We start from the raw sequence: 26,452 nt of genomic DNA on the forward strand, positions 1-26,452 counted from the left end.
CTCGGTGATCCTGGAAACTTCCTTCGAGCCTCCCACGACTCCGCCCGGAGTTTCAAGTCGCCCTGTGTCTTGCTGTTCTTGCACACATTTGCACTATGTTTAATTGCTGGTGTATGTTAACAAGCACTAAATCGACGTTTTTGACCGTTTGGATGCGTTTCTGGCAATCTGACCCTCAGTGCACCTATGTGTGTGTGTTATGTTTCACCGTGCTGTGGACTGTCTATGTACAGCTTATATCAGTGTGGACTGCTTGTGAACCAGTCATAGTACGATTCAAGTGTGGCAAAGGAACACTTGGACTTGACCCCAAAACCATGAGTAAACCATTTAATTCATGAATATTTCCTAGATCATGTTTGATGGTTTATGATGCTGTTGTGCTTACAGCAAGTGAACAGTTTAATATATTCGGATGCAATGTGTTGGATGTGCATCATGTGTAAACCCTGAAATTTCATTTTATAATGTTGTGGAGAGCTTGTTTATTCTCTTCCAACTGAGTTACAAATGTGGCTGTATTTGAGGAGCTGCACAATGTTAGCCAATCAGAACAGTGGGTGTTTACATTGAAGTTTAAAGATGCTGTGGCCAAAATGGAGACAGAGGTCCAGACACAGGATGGAAAATGATAATTTATTACTAAACAAAAAACTTGGTGCAAAAAAAATTACTGACATTATCAGTGGACCCCAGAAAAGTTAATACGATTATAAAATTGGATTTCATGACTCCTTTAAGAAGTGAGATTCAGTGTGGTATCGCAGGATGGAGGCAGAAGTTCACTGCTTTAATATGCCTCCCACTGTAGAAAGATCATAAAAACACTGCTAGTACTGGATCTAGTTCGGAAAGCAACATTTGCTAAAGCATCCTTCAAAGTAAACTTCACTTCAATGGGATTTCAAGACTGAGTGTAGTACTTGCCAAGTTTCATCACTTTTAAGACTTACCTTTAGTAGACTCACAGAACCATACATTCAGTGAGAATCTAATGAGAAGAACCCTTAAAAACATCTTTGTGCAAAAGACTGTATATGATGGGGGGTAGTCTGTAAATAAAAGGGAGGAAATGACATATGAGGTAAAAAAGAATTTGTGAAATGTACGTTTTTTGTTGATTGTCAAAATTTAAATGAATTTAATATGTGCATTATGTGACAGCAACTATCTAACAGTGTGGATAATGTCTGAAATTCATGCACTGGCTGTGCCTTAAAGGTATCGAAACAGTACCTTAAGGAAAACTGTTAGTAATCATATCCTTTCCTTTACTCAATCAGAAATAAACACCAGAGTGTATCAAGAGAACAAGATTACCTGGAATGTACCGTATTAGTAGTACTAGTGGTTGTAGTAGTAGTAGAAGGTCTAGTAATAGTAGTGCTGCTGCTGCTGCTGCTGCTGCTGTGTCTCCAGGTGCTGCCACTGCTCCCGTTCATTCTCCTCATTCTTTTATGGCCAGTTGGGTACAGATGGGACACTGCACATGTACTTGTCCAGTTATCAAAGAGTGTGATCGTGTCATTAATCATGCACTACAGCCAGTTTGGATGGCTTTACAGATATCTGAAATCTCTGGTAGGCCTAACTGTTATCGTGCAAATATTGTTTCTGTGGATGCATAACATTAAGCATTGCCATTTACTTAAAGGTGCACTCAGTAACTTTTTGTTTGTGTCATCTTGGACTTACAGTGACCTAGTGGTGTGGATGCAGCATCATTCAAAATCAATAGTTTTTAGTTACAGATGCCATTGTAGAAATTCACTATTCACAATCAGCCATGATTAATTTAATCCAAGAGTGAAAGTGTCCAATATCAAGACAGTTACTGAGATTAAGCGAGTAGTATTCAGCTGGTCATGTGATTCTAAAATGGCAGCCCCCATGAGGTCACCCCTCCCCCATGTACAATAAAACAGCTTTTATAAGCTTAATATGAGTCATCATCTCATTTGAGTGGTCATGATTTTATACATATTTTTCAAAATTACAATTCATTTCTTTAGGAGTAAAACTTTTTTAATGGTGAAAAAATTACTGAGATTACTTTTGTAAGGCTTGTGCTAAGATCAGTGAGAACCACTTTATGAGAAAACAAAGAACTTGGCAAAAATCAACATGAACTCTTTTACAAGTTAGCATCTCTACCTGAGTCACCACACCCACTGAGCGAGAACTGCAAATTCATTCCTGGTTGTTATTTCCTCCACATCTGTCCCCTATTTCCACAGCTGCAGAATACATGGTAAAAACGTTTTTGAATTTAGATAAACTCTGAACTTCTTCTGGGAGTGTGCCTCTCCATTTGGTCTTTCATCCAAACTGCCTTCTGTTTGCAGATAAGGTGCAACCCCCGGATCAACAAAACCCATTCATTCCAAAATTCCTATTATTTACCTATTGTTTCAATTATATAAAATGAAATCAAAGACTGGGTGGCTAGAAATTTCCTTCTACTCAATTCTGACAAAAACAAAGGTATTTATTATTGAACCAAAAATCTCTAAACATAAGATGCTAGAATATAATTTGTTTCTCAATGGATGTACTGTTACATCGTCCTCTGCAGTTAAGAACTTGGGTGTTATGTTTCATAGCAATCTGTCCTGATTTTGATAGCAATCAATTTTCCAATGTTTGTAGAACAGCATTCTTCTACATCAGAATTATTGCTAAGGTACGACACATGCTCTCTGTTTCTGATGCCGAAAAGCTAATTAATGCATTCATGACATCAAGATAACTGTAATGCACCTGTGAGAGAATGTCCTGCAGGCTCAATAAATAAGCTTCAGTTGTTCAAAATGCTGCAGCTAGAGTGTTTACTAAAACCAAGAAATATTATAATATCAGCCCAATTTTGTCACTACATTGGCTGCCTGTTAGCTTTCGTATCAATTTTAAAATTCTGCTAATTATTTACAAAGCTTTGCATTGTCAAGCCCCTCAGTACTTAAGCTTTTTGCACTTTTTTGTCCTCTTAATAAATAAAAGTCTATATCTATGGACACTGTGTGCTGGTTTTTTCTTTCCTTGGATTACATTTTAATTTGATTTCTATATTTATTCCAGGGGAATTGTAGCCTGGATTCATCATATTAAAGTCTTCAATACGGAGAAAGCAGCAATGACTGTTTGTTCTGGCATTAAACCAATTGGCTGTCACAGTATAACATGCCAAGAAAACACACAAGGAAATATGTCTGTGTTTAGCCCTTTGAGATTATCAATGCAATTACTGTACATGTCTATAAAGTTTAGTTACTTATGAATCCACCTTTGATAACAAAAGAATATAAATACACATGATTTCCTTAAAGCATGTGTGGACAGACACAGCACTCATTATTCGTACCACTGGCAAATGGAAATTGTAAGTAAACTTCCCACGTCTTGTCCATAGAGATAGGTAAAATTGACAGTACAATGATTCAATGTTTTATTGAATGAAAACAATTAATAGAAAAAAAAAATAAACATGTTAAACAGATTTGTCAACATCAACAATTTTGCTTTTAATAAACGTTTATTTACACAGACAAACCATGCAAGCAAAAACAATTTTAGGTTTGCAAGTTCTGAGTGTATATTTTAAAGAACATTTCTCCTTATTTGCAGACTGTCTTAATTACAAAGATGTTATTAGGGATCCTTCTCATTAGTCTCTCACTGAATTTATGGTTCTGTGAGGCTGATTCAAGTAAGTGTGATAATTTGATTGATTGAAAGAAAACCTTTAAATGGCAGGTTTTTTTTTATTATTTTTTTTATCACAGTATATTACCCTAGGTCTTTATATCTACTGTATTTACACTATATTGCCAAAAGTATTCGCTCACCCATCCAAATAATTGAATTCAGGTGTTCCAATCACTTTCATGGCCACAGGTGTATAAAATGAAGCACCTAGGCATGCAGGCTGCTTCTACAAACATTTGGGAAAGAATGGGCCGCTCTCAGGAGCTCAGTGAATTCCAGCGTGGTACTGTGATAGGATGCCACCTGTGCAACAAGTCCAGTCGTGAAATTTCCTCGCTACTAAATATTCCACAGTCAACTGTCTGTGGTATTATAACAAAGTAGAAGCAATTGGGAATGACAGCAACTCAGCCACGAAGTGGTAGGCCACGTAAAATGACAGAGCGGGGTCAGCGGATGCTGAGGCGCATAGTGTGCAGAGGTCGGCAACTTTCTGCAGAGTCAATCGCTACAGACCTCCAAAGTTCATGTGGCCTTCAGATTAGCTCAAGAACAGTGCGTAGAGAGCTTCATGGAATGTGTTTCCATGGCCGAGCATCTGCATCCAAGCCATACATCACCAAGTGCAATGCAAAGCGTCGGATGCAGTGGTGTAAAGCACGCCGCCACTGGACTCTAGAGCAGTGGAGACGCGTTCTCTGGAGTGACGAATCACGCTTCTCCATCTGGCAATCTGATGGACGAGTCTGGGTTTGGCAGTTGCCAGGAGAACGGTACTTGTCTGACTGCATTGTGCCAGCTGTGAAGTTTGATGGAGGAGGGATTATAGTGTGGGGTTGTTTTTCAGGAGCTGGGCTTGGCCCCTTAGTTCCAGTGAAAGGAACTCTGAATGCTTCAGCATACCAAGAGATTTTGGACAATTCCATGCTCTCAACTTTGTGGGAACAGTTTGGGGATGGCCCCTTCCTGTTCCAACATGACTGCGCACCAGTGCACAAAGCAAGGTCCATAAAGACATGGATGAGCGAGTTTGGTGTGGAAGAACTTGACTGGCCTGCACAGAGTCCTGACCTCAACCCGACAGAGCACCTTTGGGATGAATTAGAGCAAAGACTGCAAGCCAGGCCTTCTCATCCAACATCAGTGTCTGACCTCACAAATGCACTTCTGGAAGAATGGTCAAAAATTCCCATAAACACACTCCTAAACCTTGTGGAAAGCCTTCCCAGAAGAGTTGAAGCTGTTATAGCTGCAAAGGGTGGGCCGACGTCATATTAAACCCTATGGATTAAGAATGGGATGTCACTTAAGTTCATATGCGTCTAAAGGCAGATGAGCGAATACTTTTGGCAATATAGTGTATATGTTTAACTGTAGCAAAGCCAGTAGAGTCACTAATAAACATGCTTTTGTTCTGTAGTGGGAGCTATGTTTGTAATCCAAGATACAGGAGCACCATGCATCAACATCAGTGACACCAACACCAACCATGAGGTTGAAAAACTTTCAGGGACACTGGTGACCAGCATGCATAAAACAACATGTATGGAAAATGTACTGTCGGTGATCGCTGGTCTAGTGAGCGGGGCAGTAACCCAAACCGACCTGATGGGGAAGGGACATGGGCAAACACTGTCACATTTGGAACAGCAGAAGCTGCTACAAGTGATGATTACAAGGTATTTTATGTTAATTTCATTTTCCCCTGGAGAAGAATGTAGATGCATATGAAAAATTTGGCATAGTCAATGCAGTTGACTGCTGTGCATTTGTAAACTAGTTATCTTAAATTATCTTTATCTGTCGCAGAATCCTGGATACTTTGACACTGCAGCACAGGATATGTTTGTGTGGCATGTTCCTAATAATATGATGTTGGAACACTGGAGCATTGCCTCCATCCTACGTTACCACACTGAAAATCGCTTCTTCAGTCTCTACGGAGGAAACCTTTTCAATTTATTTGAGGTCAACTATCAATTACAAAAACAAGAAATTACTTATATGAAAAGAAATCCTTGTTTTGTTACAATTTTGTGAGATTGAACAATTTGAGGTACATCAATTCATGGAATCATTTTATGAAAAGAAAATACTGAATTCTTAACACTTTCCCAGAGATTCCCGGTGAGGTTTGGAATGGGGGATGTCGCACGAATAATGGATGGGGGGATTAAATAGCTCCTGTTGAAAGCCAGAAAATGTATTCAGTCAGTGCATTATTTCTATTACATCATTGTTGTTAAAGCTTTACTTCATATAAAAATATACTTAATGATAGCCATGTCAGCTATGGAACGTTAATGATAGATTATTTATTATTTACCATATCTGATTATTTAGAAAAACAAAGTTTCAGTAATTTATTCTGTATATTTATTCCAGGGGAATTTGAGCCTGGATTCTTCACTTTTAGAGTGTTCAATACAGAGAAAGCAGCAATTTTGTTCTGGCATTAAACCAGCTAGCTGTCACACTGAACATGTGAGTTCAAAATCCATCACTGCATTTCTTAATCAGCGAAATGAACACATTTTATTTAAATAATAAATGTGATAATTTAATCACCAAGTCATAATAATTAACATGTTGTTGTGTTGAGTGATCAAGAATGTGCTTGACTCTTTTGCAGTACTGTATTGGTGGAGATGGACACTTCCCTGTGGAAGCCCCAAGACAGTGTGGGGACTTTACATCTTTTGACTGGAGTGGCTATGGAACTTATACAGCCAAGAGCATATCCAGAGATTTAGTTGAAGCAGCTGTACATCTTTTTTATCATTAAACACTGATCATAACTATCATCCAAATCATCAGTTTACTTTTATCGTATTTGATGTAAGAAATAATTGACAACGGACTTTTGAATTATTGAAAAATAATGTACACCTGAGGTGGTAATGCTAATCGTTCAGGATTTTGTGACCATTACACGTAGGGTGTGCATTATTTTATACCACGGTTACCACCAGATGTGTATAGTAACGAAGTACAAATACTGCGTTACTTTACTTAAGTACAGTTTTTTAATATTTGTACTTTTTGTATTGAATATAAATATTTCTTTGGACTTTTACCTTCACTTTACTACATTTTGAAGAGAAAATTGATACTTTTACTCCTTTTTTCTCCAGACTCTTTCGTTACTTTTGCGACTGAACACCTACATTTAAAAAGAAAATAATAACAGCAGTGTGTGCAAAAATGCATGCAGATCGGCAATAGGGATGTGCGATTCGTTGAAAGAATCATTTGAGTCGAATCTTTTAAATTTGATTCATTTGAACTGAACAAAAAGATTCATTAAGCGGTCTGAATGATTCGTTTTGAGAATCATGAATCTGAATCAAAATCACAAGCGAATGCGCGCCAGATTACGTGTTCTGTTGTCTGTCTCTGGGGAAGACAAGAAACTGCTCATGTGATTTTCGACTAATTAAATTTATAGGTTTAGGCTTAAACATTATGAAAGCTGTGAAATAATGAAGTTATGTACGATCAGTCTCCAGTGGCGTATCCAGGACATTTTTACTGGGGTGGCCAAGATGGGGCACAGACCTAGTGTGGGGTGGCGATACCTGGAGAACCTTTATGAATGGCACATGATTAAAATGTGTAAAAATCGCATTGCTTCGCTTCAACATCTACACATGTAGAATAAATGAATTCTTAAACTCATGTTAGCATTCACTGAATTGTTTGTATTCAATATCAGACTGTTGTTTTGACATTTGACAGTTTTCTATTCCTGTTCTATTTCAACCTATTACAGTTTCTGGGAATCTCTGGTTATTTTAACATAACATCCATTTTTAAATCAGTAATTGTTTAGGAAAAGTCAGTTACACATTTTTAAGAGCTATTCTCATTGTAGAGAATTAATCTGCATATAACATCAGGTATAGTGTATAATCATAAAAAGATACATGTCAAAAGTACAGGTGATAACTGATTGAGGCGCAATTCAATCAATCATTCAATCAATTATTCATTCATTTATTAGCTATAACTGCACTGTCCAGCAGAAATATTGTTAAATTGGGTACAAATCAGTGTGTGAAATTGGCTACCAGGGCTTATAGGTGACTGTCTAGAAACCCCAAAATTGCAGATTGAGCTCTGAATACAGTAAAAAACAAAACTCTATTTACAGTGTCTACTCAGGTTTATTTTCCACAAGTTCTGATAGCTTCAATTACTTTGAATATTACCAAATAAAATAGTTAGTCAAATCATTTGCATCATTTAAGTGCAATTTGCCCTGCCTCTGCATATTTAAAATGTCAAATAAGGTATAAAAACTTTGAAGATTTTAAGTACAGTCACAGCTCAAACCCTTCCATTTCACACACAGGTTAGCCATATATATAACTTTAGCTATTGAACATATACATCTGTAAAATGCTTTACACACCTCCGTCATTAAATCAGAAAACATGGCATTTCATATTTCATGTCAATATAAAGATAACATGCTGAATGGGGTATAGGGTCTAGCTTACTCTTTAACCTAGCTACTGTAACAATGAAAAAATGTTTTCACATTCACATAAAAATTCGGGATATATTAAACGTAAGATTAGATGAACATACCTCTCAAATAACAGCTTTCTTTTTGACCACAAATCGACGTCGTCAACTCATTGGAAGTTGGAGGTAGACGCTAGCTCGTGTCAGCTTCGTGCTTCTGACCAACAATTATACTCCAGACCTGGCGCCCGCTGCCCACGACCTGCGGCACCTGCCTGGCCACCCGCGGCCTGCCCCTCCCCCCACTGATCAAAGATCAGCTCACACAGCTTCAGTCCCACCACTAATATAATGGTCAGAAATATAAAACTGACCCTGGGTCAGTGTGGCTTTAAATCTACAAATGACCTGAGATGTCATCTTTGATTGACAGGTGTTTCTATTGGTTCTTTGTTCTTGTGTTGATGAACATGATGAACTACCAATCAGTTCTGGGGTGGCCACAGGGTGGACAATGAGATTTCAGGGGTGGCCCAGGCCACCACAGGCCGCCCCCTAAAATCGCCACTGTCAGTCTCTTGCCTTTCCAGGAGACCTGATCATATAAAAGTCAATCACATGCGTTTACATTTTACATTTAAACAAGATATGATGTGTATGAATAATTACCAGCACTCATGAAAATGTCCAACAATATTTATTTTTATATTTTATGAAGATGGATGAATGGTCTTTGCCTAAGCAAAAGTAGTTTTCTGGTGGTTGCTAAAGTGTTATATTTGCTTTGTAGCACATTTATGCTACAGTATGTGGTAACTAGGGGTTTCTGGATGGTTGCTAGGGCATGCTATGCAGTTATCAAGGTGATCTGCTGTGTGTTTTAGTGCATTGCTATAGTATGCGGTTGCCAGGTGGTTACTATGCTGTTGCTAAGTTGTTTTCTGTGTTTTTTGCACATTGCTTTGCACTTGACAGGGTGTCCTATGTTGTTGTCAGGTTGTTGCTATGCTGTTAAGTTGTTTTAACTGTGTTTCAGCACATTTCTATGCAGTTGCCATGGTGTTCTGGGTGGTTGCTCTGCACATGCATCAAGCACTAGAAAGTGAAATCAAGGTTGAAATCATGATCGTGATTAGAGATTGCAATGGCATGATATACAGTGAAAATGAGTTACAGTTTGGTTTGTTTTCACCAAAAACCAACTGAATCGCTTCAGAGGACATGGATTTAACCACTGTATTTGTATGGATAACTTTATGCTCCCTTAATGTGCTTTTTGTAGCTTGAAATGTCTGGCCACCATTCACTTGCACTGAATTGACCTATAGAGCTGAACGTTCTTCTAAAAATGTGTGTTTGTGTTCTGCAGATGAAAGAAAGTCATACACATCTGGGATGGCATGAGGGTGAGTAGATGATGAGCACCACAAATCAAATAAGTTGCCATGGGTTTAATGAACTTTTGATACTTAAGTAAATTTAATATCAGTTACTTTAATACTTTTACTTAAGTCGTTTTCTCATGAGCTACTTTAACTTTTACTTGAGTCAATTTCCATGAAGGTAACTTTACTTTTACTCAAGTATGACAAATGTATACTTTATACAACACTGGTTACCACACCTTAAGACACCATTCATGGTTTTATCTCAAGACATTTTCTGGTTTTCGTCCCTAAAATGCTCTTGTGAGTTGAACTACTTTCTTCCACCGCGGATGCAGCATCTTGCTTTGATACAGTCCAAGCCTTCATTGCTAGTTCGAAAATGTCACTTTAGAACTAGCAACGGAGGCTTGCGCTGCTTTACTGGTGCACTTATTGGGTATTATGCTATAAATGTGGTTTATGAGGACATTTCTAGTGTCCCTATCATTCAAATTGCTTAAAAAATATTTTACATTTTAGAAAATGTAAAAATGCAGAAAGTTTTTTGTGAGGGTTAGGTTTAGGGGTAGGGTTAGGATTAGGGGATAGAATCTATAGTTTGTACAGTATAAAAATCATTATGTCTATGGAGAGTCCTCATAATGATAGCTGCACCAACATGTGTGTGTGTGTGTGTGTGAGTTTGTTTTTGAGTGATCGAAAAAGAGAAACTCTGAAACTTAGAGAGATCACTTCTGGGATTACCTTTTTTGTTGCAGCTCTTGTCAGAAGTAACATTGCTTCAAAATCACCAAGATGTAAGTTTATGCACTTCTCAGCAGTAGCAAGTGTCACCATTTTTGTATATAGCTTCTCCGATGTATACTTTAACAAATGTTTTCAACCCCACTGAGATGCAGGTGTTCGCTGACATGACAGCTTTGTTTTTCGCTCGTAAGTAAGTGTGTGCATAATGCATATACTGTATGTGTGTCCACGTGTGTAAGAGCTTAAGAGAGGGGGAGGGTGTTTCCCACAGATATTTCAGATAATATAGGAACTGTTGTATTGATCAAATGTATCTAGCTTTGATACAGCTCAAGCCTTCGTTGCTAGTTCGAAAATGTAACTTTAGAACTAGCAACGGAGGATGTGCTGCTTTTCGGCATTGGAGTAACAAGGTAGAGCATGTGTGTGCGTGTGCACGCACACGTGTGTGTATGTATTTGTGTGAATGTGTGTAAGTGTGGGTGAGACGAGGTGCGCAATGGAGCTTTTCAACCGAAATTGAAATAAATGTAGAATATTATAGACATTGCTTGTCATTCTTATCTTATGTACTTAACCAGCTTTGTCTTTGTCTTAATTGGTTATTTTGCTGTGGTAGCCTGGCTCTTTGAAATAACTGAAATAATTTGGCAAAGTGACATGGAACCATTATGCGGACAAGACCTGGAACTACTTCATAGCTGTGCGTTTTTTGAAAAATAATTGCACACCTTAGAACGTCCGTCAACCAATCAGAATCAAGCATTTAACAGACCCATGCTATAAATACTGTATATTACACTGACTAACAGTATGAATAGACAAATAACCAGATATGTGTGCTACAATTAATCTAAAAGTTACATTTGAATAATAAATACAATTTCTATATTTGTATCATCTTTAAGGACAATAGACCACTAAGATATAATGGCAGGTGAAATATATTTTAACAAAATATTTATTCATTTAATGAGATTCTTATTTTATATTCAACACTTAGGACATACTAGGTCAGACTATATTACCATATTCTGCTCAAAATTGCATGACGAAAATGAGCATACTGACAAAGTTAATAATTGAAAAAATCATCATAAAATTCCACATGTAATTTTTTGTACTGTATATTTTTTCTGATTTTTATTGTATAATATTTTATAAAACATGTCATGTCAGCTGCCCATTTATATTGCTCTGTAATATAAGAATAAGTCTGCTTTTGCTCCATATGTATTAAGAGTATGTGTGTATTGCATAATGGAAATACACTATTTTGGAACTGTGATTAAAGTATAACTTCTCATATGAGCCATTTGATAAGCCACATTTGCCAGTTATATATATTATATATTCATTTTAAAAATCACTATCTAATAAGATTTAAAATCACTGTTTAGCCATTGTTCATAAGCAGAACTTTATATTGTGGAAATCAAATCAGTGTTAATTGACAGAAAACTCTGTGGGCTACCAGTACTGTTTGTACAATTTACCATGACCATGTTTGAGGAAAATATAGATGCAGATTTGACCTTCCACAAAACAATTTGCATTTATTACACTTCAACACAAATGCCATTTATATTTCTGTGTCAAATATGAATACTCATTCATTGTCCTAATTCTTCATTTATATATTTATTTTTTCACTTATACATATAATATATGATTAAGTATTAGAGAATAGGAATCCCTGACTACATTAGATCTGGAAATTATAAGGATGTTTTGTAGCATTGTAAACACCAACATCTTATTTTTACTCGATGTTAGGTAACATTTGAGCAATTCTATTGATATTTTCAGGGAACAAACAACACAGATGGAATCATTGTCCTGGTTGACATACTGTACAGGAAGCATACCCTTTCAAGGCTACTTGTTGAGGTGAGAAGCAAACTTGAGGATGTGCTGCTCTATCCTGGAAGCTAAACTAGGACTGATGTCTCACTAGACATACAGTACATTATAATTCCACAATCCTAATGAAAGCAAATTTGGAAACTTATGTTAAAAAGTTAACCTGTATATTTACAAAATTCAAGTTTGTATTACTACAATATGAAAAGTGCATCAATGTTTTAAAAAAAGACCTAGTAAATGTTCCCCTCTATTTTAAAAGACAAAAAATATGTATGTATAATATAATAGATAATAATTATTTTATGGTAGAGGAGGATATTTCATAAAACAATGTAAAGTCAATAAGGAAGTTCAAATTCTATTCAATAAATAATGACCACTGTAAAAAAAAAAAAAAAAAAAAAAAAACTCCAGTGCCTGCTATTACATATTATAACCACATTTATTACATTGAGTAAGCTAACTTGTGCACTTCTTTCCCCTCTTACTTTTACCAAGATGTCCTGTTTTGTCTACAAAAAAGCACCAGAAAATATGGATGTTTGAGGTTTTTCTTGTGTATTCTCAGAGTCAGACATTATTATTTCCTTTTTTTAATGCATTTTCCCTTCACAAGCTTTCCTTTAGAAAGTCTTTCTTTTGATTCTGTCTCTCAGAAGAATGTTCCTTAAGTCGCTGTGAACATCAGGCTCTCTAAGGGTTTGGATCTGGGGTCAAAAGGGAGACCAATCTCCATCGGCTCAGTAAGCAGTGCAGGCACGGGGAGGGTCATTGGCAGTGTTTTCATGGTTGAACAACAGATCGTCCAGTGCACAGAGCATATCCCTCTCTCCTTTCTTAATTGCCACAAGTCCTACTTTTTCTCTATTTCCCCCCTCTCTCAGCCCCTCTCTCTGTCTCTCTGTTTCAGAGATGTCTAATGTTGCTGTGGGTTGGTCCCTGAGAAGTAGGCCTGTCTACCCTCTTGAGCAGCCTGCGTTATCGCTCTTCCACCACCTTGCCATTGGCCTCATTCTCTGCATCCTCATTTCGTTTCTGCCTTTGGAAAAAACCCAACTAAAAGAAATAGAAGAATACAATTCAGATCATGTATTTTTCCAGCATGCCAAGAAACTGATCAATCAACTGATCAAAACACAAAACATGACTCTGCATGCATATTGTCATGACTGTTGGTTATGTTTTAGTTAAAATTTATTAAGTAACGAAAAGGAAACTAAGAAAACTTTACATAACAACAATGAGTGTTGTTTGTGGTGTATATAAAACACATTACCTTCCAAAGTGCCAGAATGAGGAGAGAGAGAAGTAAAAAGCCGCCGAGTGTACTGCCTATTATAATCCAGATAGGAACACGGTAATCCTCCTCTTTCCTAATCTCAAGGGTTATCTGTGAAAACACACATACACACGTGTAATGGCATACTCATCTGGAATGGCATGAGGGTGAGTAAGAGATGGGAGAACTATTCCTTTAATGTGTTCAACATTTGATAAGGATGATACTTGTAAAAATAATCCTGCGTCATCAAGTGATGTTTGTGGCGAACCTTAAATTATAATTATTTTTTTAATTATGACAATATTAAATATGAATGTTTAATTCAAGTTTGAAGTACTTCATATTCTTTATTATAAAGGCTGTTTGATTTATTTTATTCCCTAATGTTTTTCTTTCCTTTCTCATTGCTCTCTGTATTTACTTTGTCATTTGTTTGAATTCACTTTGAACATGTTTTTAATATCCTAAAAATGTAATATTTTGAGCCTCCCTTCACATCTCTTATTTGCAAGAAAATGTTTTTTTAGATTGTGTGATTAATTTTTCCAAATAAAATCAAGGAATACTCTATTAATTTCTTTAGAGGATTTGTTGTTTACATGTAAAGACAAGGATGGGTAGACAAATCTTGATAATCCATCTGCCTTGGACAAAAAGACTACCTAATCTCTTTGAAGCCAGTTGTTGAATATACTTCTTAAGCAGTCGAGATGAGAAATTCAAATGTTGTCTGGTAATCAAATTCCTTGTTATATGTATTCCCAAATATTTCAAATCATTTTGAACTGATATACAGTCAATATGGGTTTCTGTGGTTTTGTATAGACAAATGATTTCACATTTAGATAAATAAAATTTAAGCCCAGAAGTTCTAGAAAAGGTTTTAATAGTATTTACATCTAGTATTACTTGGTCTCTGTTCTTTAAAAACAAAGTTGTATCATCTGCTAGCTGTGAAATTCTAATCTCTCTGTTAAAGATAAGACCAAAAAGCATCTAAAAGAATCCAAAAGCCTCTAAAGATTTGAAAAGAAATTGGGTTTTCTAAAGGCTTTAGAAAAATAAAATTATTGCATCAGAATTGATTTCTTCCATATAGTCTATAAGGTCCTAAACAAGCCAAATATTACATCTGATGTGACGCCCTTTCATCAAACATGTTTGTGTTTCATTTATGACTTGATCTAGACTCTCTTTTAATCTCTTGAATTACACTGTTGCAATCAACTTGTAATCAAAATTCAGAAGTGTGATAGGTCGCCAATTATCGATTAGGGATACATCTTTGTCTGGTTTTGGAATGAGAGAAATCAGTCCTTGTTTCAATGTAGAGATCATTCGCCTTTTTCAAGCATTCCTGAAACATTAAAAATAAAGGCTATAAAACTTGCCAAAAATGTATAAAAACTTCTAATGTGAGGCCATCAGGATCTGGAAACTTTCCTTTTTTCATTGATTTTAGTGCTTGTTTGACATCCTGTAAATTTAAAGGTGACTCACAAGCTAATTTAAATTCATTGCTCTTGGGTTTTTGGATACAGAATTATTGATCTGCAAAGTTGAAATATTTTTTATTTTAAATTGTCTTTTTCTCTAGCAAGAAAAAGACTCTTCTTTCCTTCCTCAATCCATTTTGCTCTTGACCTTATGAAAACTCCTGGTAACAATTTCTGTATATAATTGGTCTAACTCTAATTGCATTGCTTTGAATTGGATGGCTTCTGATTCTGCATGCTTCTCCTTTTGAATTAGATGGTCTATCTTACTTAATAGAGTAGCTGCTTTGCTAATTCCTGTTTGTTTTAGTTCTTTTGATCTTGTGAAAGCTAGAGATCTGACTCTTAAATTTGAAATATTCCCAGTTATTACCAAATGAGGCAGTTACCTCTTTAGAGCATATACTATCTCTAGCCAGCACCATAACCTAGTCATTAAATTTCCTGTCTTTTAATAAGTTATTATCAAGTTCCCAACAACCACACAAGCTATTATTTTCTTGGTTTGTTTGTAAAATTTAAGACAATCATTAAATGGTCGGAAAATGGTGTGTATTGATGTTTGATTTCTTTTATATACTGCAATTTGCTATAAGACATTAGAAAAGGTTAGTGCATTATCGCTCCATGTGTATTCGTTCAGATCTGGATGGAAGTAACGCAATTTGAAGGTGATCACAGAAATTTGCTAATATAATTATTTTAACCATGCTTTGGAGGAAATCTGTCAATAGCATTATCAAATGTTTAGTTAAAATATCCAGCAACAATAAGGGAGGCATTGTTGAATTAACTTTTTAGCTCTTAAATTTTCTTCAAAAACTAAGTAAAGAGGGACTTATTTGTGAGTTTGAGTTGTGACCATAGACATTGCAAATTATGAATATAGCATTACAATAATCACCCATCTTCCTTCTGTAGAATTAAAAGACTCTATAATATTACATTTGAACTTATTAATTAGGGTAAGGATGCCAGCTGAATGATTAGATCCATGACTAAAGTACACATTGTCACCCCACTGAGATTTCCAGAATTTTGCATCTTTCACAAGATTCTTTTGCAGTATAAAAATAAAGCTTTCCTTTTTGTGAGATCTCTCAAGCCACGTGTGTTTAAGGAAATAATACTCAGTGGATTAAACTCAAAATCTTGCATTCGAAAAAAGGAAACATAAGGATTTACAAATAGGAAACAGGTAAATAGAAGTTCCCTATCTGTCACTCACTCGACGTTGTGTCGATGTAGTGACACTAGGGGTCACTCTTGGGAGCCCGAGACACCTCTGGTCTTTGATAAAAGGCCAATGAAAATTGGCGAGTGGTATTTGCATGCCACTCCCCCAGACATACGTGTATAAAAGGAGCTGGTATGCAACCACTCATTCAGATTTTCTCTTCGGAGCCGAACGGTCATGCTCACTGAGCTGAATTCCCACGACTGTTCATTCACCTCTGCTGCATCTGACGGCGCATTTCAGCGGCTTCTCCCCCCTCTGTACTGGTGCAATGCAGAGAATGCCCCCGGGCACTTCGGCAGAAATAAAAGAGTATATTTCTCTAAAAGAGTATATTTCTCAAAAAGAGCGGCACACACGGAACGTCTTTTTAAAGACGCGTCTTTCTGAAGATGCTTTTCCAATTATGTGTTATTCCTGGTTGCGCTCGTTATCTCTCGCCTTCTGACGGTCATGATATCACTGTCTTTCGTGTCTGGGCACTGCTCATGCGGAGACAGCATTTGTGGATGTCCATGGCTCATTGCGAGGACATGTCCATGGCAATGTTGCAGTCGCGGCTCGCCTTCGTAAGAAAGCAAGCCACCCCAGAGGCTCCCCACCTCGGTCCTTTTACCCAAGGGTATGAGGCCAGCGCGGCTAGCACTGGGGGCGATTTGGGGACCCCAGTGGGACCACCTCTGCCGGGTATCCCCCCTCGGACCTCCCATTCCCCAGCACGCTCGTCTGCCCCGATCAGGCTTCCGGAAGAGTCTGCCGGCTCGTCTCACGGCAAGATTGACCTCTTATTTGGAGCCCACGAAAGTGATGAGCTCTCGAGCGCAGCATCGGAGAGCGGGCTCATCCAGTCGGAGGCCTCAGCTGGGCTCCTCCCTTTGGGGACGACTGTCCAGTCACAGGCTGATGCAGAGATGATGACATGCTTTCCCGGGCAGCCGCGAGCGTCGGCTAGAGTGGAATCCTCTGCGGTGCCGCTCAAAGCCATGCCCCGCCCCCGTTCCTTTCTTCCCGGAAGTGCATGAAGAGCTGACAAGGTCGCGGGAGGCACTTTTTACTGCCCGGTCGCGATCTTTTCAGCTTCCCTGCCCTCACTACCCTCGATGGTGGGGCGGCCAAGGGCTATTCGGCAATCCCCCGGTGGATAAAGGCACTCGCGTTGCACCTATGCCCGCAGAGCGCCGCAACCTGGTGCGGGTGCCCAAAGCCCCCGTCCAAGGCCTGTAGATTTAAGTCGTTTCTGACGGCCAAGGCCTAAGGTGCCGCTGGACAAGCCTCCTCCGCCCTGCACGCCATGGCTCTCCTGCAAGTCCGCCAAGGCGCTAAAGGAACTGCACGAGGGTAATTCCGCCCTGGGATTGATGCAGGAACTGCGCTCGGCAACAGACCTCACTCTCCGAGCGACGGAGGTCATGGCACGGTCTCTCGGGCGGACGGTGGCCACACTAGTGGTCCAGGAGCGCCACCTTTGTCTCAACCTGGTCGAGATGGGTGAGGACGACAAGACACGGTTCCTTGCTGCCCCCATTTCCCAGGCGGGCCTATTCGGCGAAACCGTCGAGGACTTTGCCCAGCAGTTCTCGATGGTGGAGCAGTAGAAAGGATGCTAGCCAGCATATCCTGCCCCAGCGCGGCTCAAGATCCCGCAACCCGTCTACTCGTCGCCAAGGGCGTCCCTCTGCGGTGACTGCACCGGCTCCACCGCAGCCCGCTCCTTTGGCCCGGCCCCACAGGAAGCAGACGCCACCCGTCTCGCGGCCGCCCAGAACCCGTGAAAGGCTTCAAAGCGCCCTTGAGACGGGCGACCCAGGGACAATGAAACCTGCTGCTCTGGAGCTGGTAAGCAGATCTCTCCATATTTTTGTTACCTTTTGCATTTAATTACGCTGCATGCCCAAGTGGCTGCCGTACTCAAGAGCTCAGCAAGAGCGGTTTCCTTGTTCCCTGGGTCAGGTATCCGGTGTGCACAGCCATCATCACAACCACCGTCCACTACTCTATTTGGCAGGTTTGTTGCTCCAGCTGCGGTCTCCCGCCCCTGAGCGCCCAGCTGTGGCACAAATCCGCCCCCGATATGACAGTCTCCACGGGTCACGAGGACAGGCCCCTTCCTCCCCTGTCCCAGGCTGTTCCGGGGGTGGTTACAAGGAGCCAGGTAAGTGCTTCGATGTCCTTAGACTCAGCACGGCCACGAAGTGGTGTGGCACCTCGAGCTCCACCCCGCCGGCGAGGCCCCACCTGCCGGTACGTCTGATGATGTTGTCCCTTTGGTCCCCCTTGCGTGGAACTTAGATACATGGCTTGCACTTTCCAATCCATCGTGAGGGCTGGTCCAGACCGTCCGACTCGGCTACGCGATTCACTTCGCTGGGCGTCCACCCAGGTTCAGCGGTGTCCACTTCACCTTGGTGAAGGACGAAAATGCTGCTACCTTGCGCGGAGATCGCTACCCTCCTACGGAAGGGCGCGATAGAACCTGTCCCTCCAGCCGAGATGAAGAAGGGGTCTTTCAGCCCCTACTTCATCGTACCAAAAAAAGGCGGTGGGTTGCGGCCAATCTTAGACCTGTGAGTACTGAACTAGGCTTTACACAGACTCCCGTTCAAGATGCTGATGCAAAAACGCATTCTGGCGAGCATCCGGCATCAAGATTGGTTCGCGGCGGTAGACCTGATGGATGCGTACTTCCACGTCTCGATCCTTCCTTGACACAGACCCTTCCTGTGGTTTGCATCCGAGAGTCAGGCGTATCAGTACAAAGTCCTCCCTTTCGGCCTGTCCTTGTCTCCTCGCGTCTTTACAAAGGTTGCAGAGGCTGCCCTTGCCCCGTTAAGAAAGGTGGGCATTCGCATTCTCAACTATTTAGACAACTGGCTAATCCTAGCTCATTCTCAAGACATGTTGTGCACACACAGGGACCTGGTGCTCTCACACCTCAGCCGACTAGGGCTTCGGGTCAACTGGGAAAAGAGCAAGCTCCTCCTAGTTCAGAGCATCTCTTTTCTCGGTTTGGAGTTGGACTCCTTGACGGCGCGCCTTACGAACGAGCGCGCCCAGTCGGTGCAGGCCTGTTTGAAGGCGTTCAAACAGAAAACAGCGGTTCCACTGAAACTTTTTCAGAGTCTCCTGGGGCATATGGCATTCTCGGCGGTGGCCACCCTGCTCGGGTTGATGCATATGAGGCCGCTTCAGCACTGGCTCCAGACTCGAGTCCCGAGATGGGCATGGCGCCACGGGACACATCGCGTGATCATCACGCCAGTCTGTCACCATCTTTTCAGCCCTTGGACCGACCTCTCGTTTCTACGGGCAGGCGTTCCTCTAGAACTGGTCTCCAGGCGCGTCGTGGTCATGACAGATGCCTCCAAAACAGGCTGGGGCACTGTTTGCAATGGGCACGCAGCCGCCGGCCTCTGGATGGGTCCGCGACTGCATTGGCACATCAACGGCCTCGAGTTGTTGGCAATTCTGCTCGCCCTGCGGAGGTTTCGGCCGTTGATCCAGGGCGAGCACGTGTTAGTTCAGACAGACAGCACGACAACGGTAGCATATGTCAACCGCCAAGGCCACAACTCGCCCGCCGTCTCCCCCTCTGGAGTCAGCAGCACTTTAAGTCGCTGCAAGCCACTCACATCCTGGGCAACCTCAACACTACAGCAGACGCGCTGTCACGACAGGTTACCCTCAGGGGAGAGTGGAGACTCCACCCTCAGGTGGTCCAGCTGACTTGGAGTCGATTCGACCTCCCAAGAATCCTCCCCACTGCCCGCTCTGGTACGCCCTGACTGAGACCCCTTCAGCATAAATGCGCTGGCACACAGCTGGCCCCTTGGCATGCGCAAATATGCGTTTTCCTCCAGTGAGCCTACTTGCACAGACCCTGTGCAAGGTCAGGGAGGACGAGGAGCAGGTCGTCCTGGTAGCACCCTACTGGCCCGCCCAGGCGTGGTTCTCGGACCTCATGCTCCTCATGTCTGCTTTGGTGCACAGCGGAAAGGAAGCACTGTCTCCAAGCAGAGAATCGCCCACTGGCTCACTGATGCCATAACTATGGCGTATGTCGCCCAGGACATGCCGCTCCTGGTAGGGCTACAAGCCCATTCTACCAGGGGTGTAGCGGCTCCCTGGGACCTGGCCAGGGGTGCCTCTCTAACAGACATTTGCAGAGCAGTGGGCTGGGCAACACCCAACACCTGTGCAAGGTTCTACAACCTCCGGGTGTAACCGGTTTCGTCCCAGGTAGTGGCACGCAACACAAGCGGATAAGCCTTTTATCAAAGACCAGAGGTGTCTCGGGCTCCCAAGAGTGACCCCTAGTGTCACTACATCGACACAACGTCTCATTCCCTCCATCAGGGAATGGAGGTTACACAAGTAACCATGACAATTTAAAGCTCAATGAAGTGAACAAACTACCTTAGAACAAAGAGGTATAAGGCTAACACAATTACTGTCAACAGACAAATGTGTACATACTGTTTATGGCCACACACAATGTAGGTGTATTTTATGTCCCTCAAGATACAAAAAATATCTTTTCAAATTGTTATTCTCCAAAAAGAACTTACGACATGTGGAAAATCTACAAAAGTTTTTAATTCATCTCAGGCATGAAGTTTGATCCTTTGTCCTCCAACGAAAGCAAAAGGACCCTTCCAAGATTTTTTCTTGCCTTCCTCGCATGCTTTCTTGACCAGCGGCCAGAGTTTGTCTCTTTCTTCAAGGTCCTGCTTGATCAGCACCTCCTTAATGTAAAGCTTGTTTTCCTGCAGATAACGAGAGTCTTTGGCTGCCTGCCACACCATGTCTCTGTAGGTTTGCATGGCAAAACTCATGACAATCTTGCATGGTGTTCCATCAGACCTCTTTTGACCAAGTAGGTGCACAACATCAATCACGTCGTCTAGCTTGTTTTGGATGCTAGGGATTACTTTGGCAAAGGTCTCAATTGTAAAATTTCTGAATGCTGTTTGAGGTTCACTTTAAGAGAGTAGCATTGCAATTCTTCCAGATTTTCCTTCAAATCTTTGTTTTCCATTTGTAGTCCCTTCACAACCTTTTCAAGTTGTTTGATCTCACCGTTGTGCAGCTTGATATCTCTACCCATCTGGGAGACCGTTACTGTCAGCTTGTCGAATTTTTCACAAGACACTGCAGTAGCTCTTTCATTGGAGGTTACCTTGTCGTGAGTGGCATCATGCTTAAATGTTACCTATTGAATGACTCTGAAGAGCGTGGCCAATGAAACCTCATCTTTAGGTTTTCTCCCTGGGAGATTTTTGGAGGGAGTAGAACAGAGAGGAGTTGCAAAAATCTCTTTCTGGGGACCAATTTCAGTCTCTAAATTGAAGTTCACTGAATCGGTCGCTTCCACGCGTTGTTTGTAGACTTCATCCACAAGGTGTCCCATCAGAACACTATCTAGAAAGGTCTGTTTTTTTCTTTTCTTTTGGTTTCGCACCAAAAACTCACAGCATTTGCTGTATTAATGCTTACACACTCAAATTAACACAGTTCAAGGCTTTGGATAAATTTTTTTTTTGCTTAACTTGTTTGCTTTAACTCCTCGGCATTACCGTGACAAACGGAACGCTAAGACCTATGCCATCTTGGCTTCCTATCTGGCTAAAAACACATCAGCGTTCCTGGATCAGATGATGTCATCGGAAATGATGTAAAGGAAAGCTAAACCAATTGGATTGGGTTCAGATAGCTGCAAAAAGTCATCTGTATTTGGGCAGAAAGTCATGTGATCATTCACTGTAATTACATATGGCCACCAGGAAATGGCACCAAGTACATGACACAGACTCAATGAAACTCATTCTGTGAAATCTCTTTACTAAAATAATGTCTGAATGCTTTGGAGAAAGAGCATACATTTAGTCATTGTTTTGTTTGCATGTTAGTTGTCATGTACAATTATGTAAGGAATAATTGATGATGGACCATTGAATTATTGAAAAATAATGCACACCCGGGTCACTCTGAGTGCAACGTCACTTTAGAACTAAGAACGGAGGTTTGCGCTGCTTTACTGGAGCACTTACTGTAGTAACAAGGTAGTGCCTTTGTGCATGTGTGTGTGCGTTTGTGTTTGAGTGATCGAAAGAGAGAAGTTCAGAAACTGAGAAAGGTTACCTGTGGGATTACCTTTATTTGTTGCAGCTCTCGTCAGAAGTAACATCGTTTCAAAATCACCAAGATGTAAGTTTAAGCACTTCTCAGCAGCAGTGTTGGGGGTAACTCGATAAAAGTAACATGCATTACGTAATCAGATTACTTTTTTGAGTAACGAGTAAAGTAATGCAATATTTTTTATTTCAGACCATAATATCGGAGTTACTTTTTAAATAAATATTACGTGTTGTAATAATTTGGCGAAGTGATATGGAACCGTTATGCGATCAAGGCCTGGAACTACTTCATAGCTGTGCGTTTACTGTAAAATAACTGCACACCTTAGAACGTCTGTCAACCAATCATAATCAAGCATTCAACAGACCCATGGTATAAATATGTTTTATTTGTTTGGAGAGGCTTTTGAATTAATGAACATTACACTTATATAGCGCTTTTCTGACACTACACTCAAAGCGCTTTTCATAGTGAACAGGGAACTCTCCTCAACCACCACCAGTGAGCAGAATCTACCTGGATGATGCGATGGCAGACATAGTGCACCAGTACACTCACCACACACCAGCTATTTATGGAGAGCTATTTGGGCACTAGGAGATGTTTTTGGACACCAGGATAAATAATTTTTGTAATGCTATAACTTTTGATTGCTTTGACATATCAACACAAAATTGTACTCAGTTACAGGTCACATGACTGGGGGAAAAACACAGTTTCTGACCTACCTTATTTACACCCTGAGATATATAATATAAAATCAGAAAAATAAGAAAAAGTTCATTTTTAGCTCTTTTTTTTTCAGCAGTTTCTTAGGCTGAGGGTCTCATGATGTATCATTATCTATCTCATTCAAAAATTAGAAAAGTTTTCTTTAAAATGATACCAGTCAATTTTTGAAGTTTTAAGTTATAATACTTTAATTTTGGGCATGCCACTGAAACAGGAATTGTTTACAATAACTTCAGGGCTTAAAGGGTTAAAAGTAATCTACCCAACACTGCTTAGCAATGATGTCTCACAAATGTATCAATGTGCCTCACAAAAAAAAAAAAAAAAAAAAAAGCAAATGCACTTGCTTTGCCATTTACCAGACTGTTTGTTTAAAACATGAATCATTTTTACTAAGTTTTAAGTTCATACATCTAAGTTTAATAAAATGTATCTCCTCTTTGCCTATTAAATACTAGATGAAAGCCAAAATGATTCAAGGCAATTTTGTAAGATATTTAAAGGACAATATTACACAAACTTTATGAAATATTTCAACATTTATGAGCAAAAATTTAAATTCCCTTAAAATGAATGTCAATTTTTTGTTGTTATCAGAATCAGAATCAGCTTTATTGCCAAGTATGCTTACGCATACAAGGAATTTGATTAATTCCCCAGAGGAATGAAATGGCAGAAGAGGTTGGATGTGTTGGATAAATATAAAAAAGACTAAACTGTGTATTGCACATAGTTATTGCTCAATGGAGCAATTTAACCGTTCATGAGATGGATAGCCTGAGGGGAAAAACTGTTCCTGTGCCTGACGGTTCTGGTGCTCAGAGCTCTGAAGCGTCAGCCAGAAGGCAACAGTTCAAAAAGGTAATGGGCAAGGTAAGTGGGGTCCACTTGGGAGGGGGGGGGGGGGGCAAACAATAATCCTCTCAGCAGTCCGAACTGTCCTTTGTAGTCTTCTGATGTCTGATTTCGTAGCTGAACCAAACCAGACAGTTATTGAAGTGCAGAGGACAGACTCAATGACTGCTGAGTAGAACTGTACCAGCAGCGCCTGTGGCAGGTTGGACTTCCTCAACTGGCAAAGGAAGTACAACCTCTGCTGGGCCTTTTTCACAATGGAGTCAATGTGTGTCTCCCACTTCAGGTCCTGTGAGATGGTAGTGCCCAGGAACCTGAATGACTCCACTGCTCCCAGAGTGCTGTTTAGAATGGTGAGGGGGGTCAGTGTTGGGGTGTTCCTCCTAAAGTCCACAATCATCTCCACCGTTTTGAGCGTGTTCAGCTCAAGGTTGTTTTGACTGCACCAGACAGCCAGCTCTTCAACCTCCCTTCTGTATGCAGACTCATCGTCATCTCGGATGAGGCCGATGACAGTGGTGTCGTCTGCAAACTTCAGAAGCTTGACAGAGGGGTTCTTGGCGATGCAGTCATTGGTGTAGAGGGAGAAGAGTAGTGGGGAGAGCACACATCCCTGGGGGGCACCAGTGCTGATTGTACAGGTGCTGGAAGTGAGTTTCCCCTGTCTCACAAGCTGCTGCCTGTCCATCAGAAAGCTGGTAATCCACTGACAGATAGACATGGTAACAGAGAGTTGGTGTAATTTATTCTGGAGTATAGCTGGGATGATGGTGCTGAAAGCCGAACTGAAGTCCTCAAAAAGGATCCTTGCATATGTCCCTGGTCTGTCCAGATGTTGCAGGATATGATGCAATCCCATGTTGACTGCATCATACACAGACCTGTTTGCTCAATAAGCAAATTGAAGGGGATCTAGAAAGGGTCCAGTGATGTTCTTCAGGTGGGCCAACACCAGTCTCTCAAATGATTTCATGACCACAGACGTCAGGGCGACAGGTCTGTAGTCATTAAGTCCTGTGATTTTTGGTTTCTTTGGGACAGGAATAATGATTGAGCATTTAAAGCAGCATGGGACTTCACACTGCTCCAGTGATCTGTTGAAGATCTGTGTGAATTATGATTTGTTTGAATCATTTTATTATGTTCTAGCTTTTTAATTTTATTTTCTAAATTGTATTATTAATTTAAAATGCTTAATTCATAATATGAAAATTGTTTAAAGATTACTTGATATAGTTTGATGGAAATTTGTCAAGAATCTTAAAAAATAGACAACAAGATTGTATTATAATTTAGAGTATATAGAGAGCATTTTTATTATTGTTATTATTATTGTATAGAGTTTATAGTTCAATAACTATGATACTAGGTTCCAAGCTTTCCTCTGTATTTCTTAGCACAAGATTTCTCCTGTAAACAAGTTCTGTTTTATCTACTTCAGCAGAGAGCAGATGTGCTGATGTTAGTATTTATTTTTGCTTGCAGACATGCCCATAGATGGCAGCACCACACAGCACATCTAGCAAATAACTGATCTGTACTGCTGGTCCTTTCGGTCCTCTTGGCTCCAGGCTCTTTAACTGTGGTGAAACAACTGAAAAAGTAGCTCAACAGAGCACACACTGGTGTCTTAAGGGAAGGCTTGAGGGAAATAGTACTGTATGTTTGGTTGTGTACACTGAAATATCTGCAAACGTTAGTGCAAAAGACGTGTATTTAATTAACGTGTGCATTTGTTCTTAATTATTTCTGACTATTGCTGCTGGGAGCCTTTAGTTGAATAGATGAATAAAAACACACAATTTGTCAATGTTTTTGTCAACCAAAATTTCCAACGATGGAAAAACAAAAACAACATCTTTTTCTACATTTTTTTTTACAAATTTGGTGATGGACTTATATTTGCCTTGGTGTAAGCAATGCTTCTGTCATATGTTTTTCTGTAAATATGGATGCGTATAGAGGATAACTCACGTGTCTGACTGGCCTCTCCTCATGCAGAAACATGGGGCTGGAGGGACTCAGCTCCACGGAGGCTGTCGTCACCAGCTCAAGGGTTTTGAACTTCAGCTGCCCATGACAAGAAAAACAGTTTTCGAACAGAAAAACAGATACTTACTCCAGTGGATGTGAGAAAGTGGTAGAGGATAAGCACTACAGATGAGGGGCTGGGAAGGTCGTGGAACATTTTTAGATAAATATGTTCAAAGGAATATATTCAAAGCGAGTGCTTTTTTTGTGTGTGTTTGTGAGAGAAACGAGAAGAGAGAGAGAAAGAGAGATGAGGATTGAATAATAAAAAAAAAAAAAAAATGAAAAAAATAATACAACATGTAAACAAAGCATGATTTAGTTGCATACAGTATGCCTCTAATCTCTGCTGTTCTCATAGTTTGTGGTATTGTGGTTAAAATGGTTTTGGGAAATCCTACTGCTAATCAAAGCTTGCATGTTGTGTTTGCAGCATCACTCAGGCCCATTGGCAACGAAGGTTATAGAATACAGTCATCAGACATTACAAGCTTGCCATCACATATCC

The 26,452-nt window shown here is 40.4% G+C and overlaps 1 protein-coding gene and 1 pseudogene across 3 annotated transcripts in view; one reads left to right on the forward strand and one right to left on the reverse strand.

Annotated features, from left to right (window-relative positions):
* Positions 1-3,642: 3,642 nt before the first annotated feature.
* On the forward strand, positions 3,643-6,490 carry LOC127439851 (intelectin-like; annotated as a pseudogene).
* Positions 6,491-11,513: 5,023 nt separating this feature from the next.
* LOC127443684 (integrin alpha-11-like) overlaps positions 11,514-26,452 on the reverse strand; it is a 106,838-nt gene continuing 91,899 nt past the window's right edge. For all 3 annotated transcript variants that reach the window (XM_051702478.1, XM_051702470.1, XM_051702487.1), the window contains 3 exons: positions 25,888-25,983; positions 13,453-13,566; positions 11,514-13,232 (listed from right to left, as the gene is read on the reverse strand). In XM_051702478.1, coding sequence (XP_051558438.1) covers positions 13,155-13,232; positions 13,453-13,566; positions 25,888-25,983 — 288 coding nt within the window. In that variant the 3' untranslated portion in view covers positions 11,514-13,154. The remainder of the gene's footprint in view (positions 13,233-13,452; positions 13,567-25,887; positions 25,984-26,452) is intronic.

This window comes from Myxocyprinus asiaticus, chromosome 1 (genome assembly GCF_019703515.2).
Source record: "Myxocyprinus asiaticus isolate MX2 ecotype Aquarium Trade chromosome 1, UBuf_Myxa_2, whole genome shotgun sequence".
In the NCBI taxonomy this organism is placed as follows: Eukaryota; Metazoa; Chordata; class Actinopteri; order Cypriniformes; family Catostomidae; genus Myxocyprinus; species Myxocyprinus asiaticus.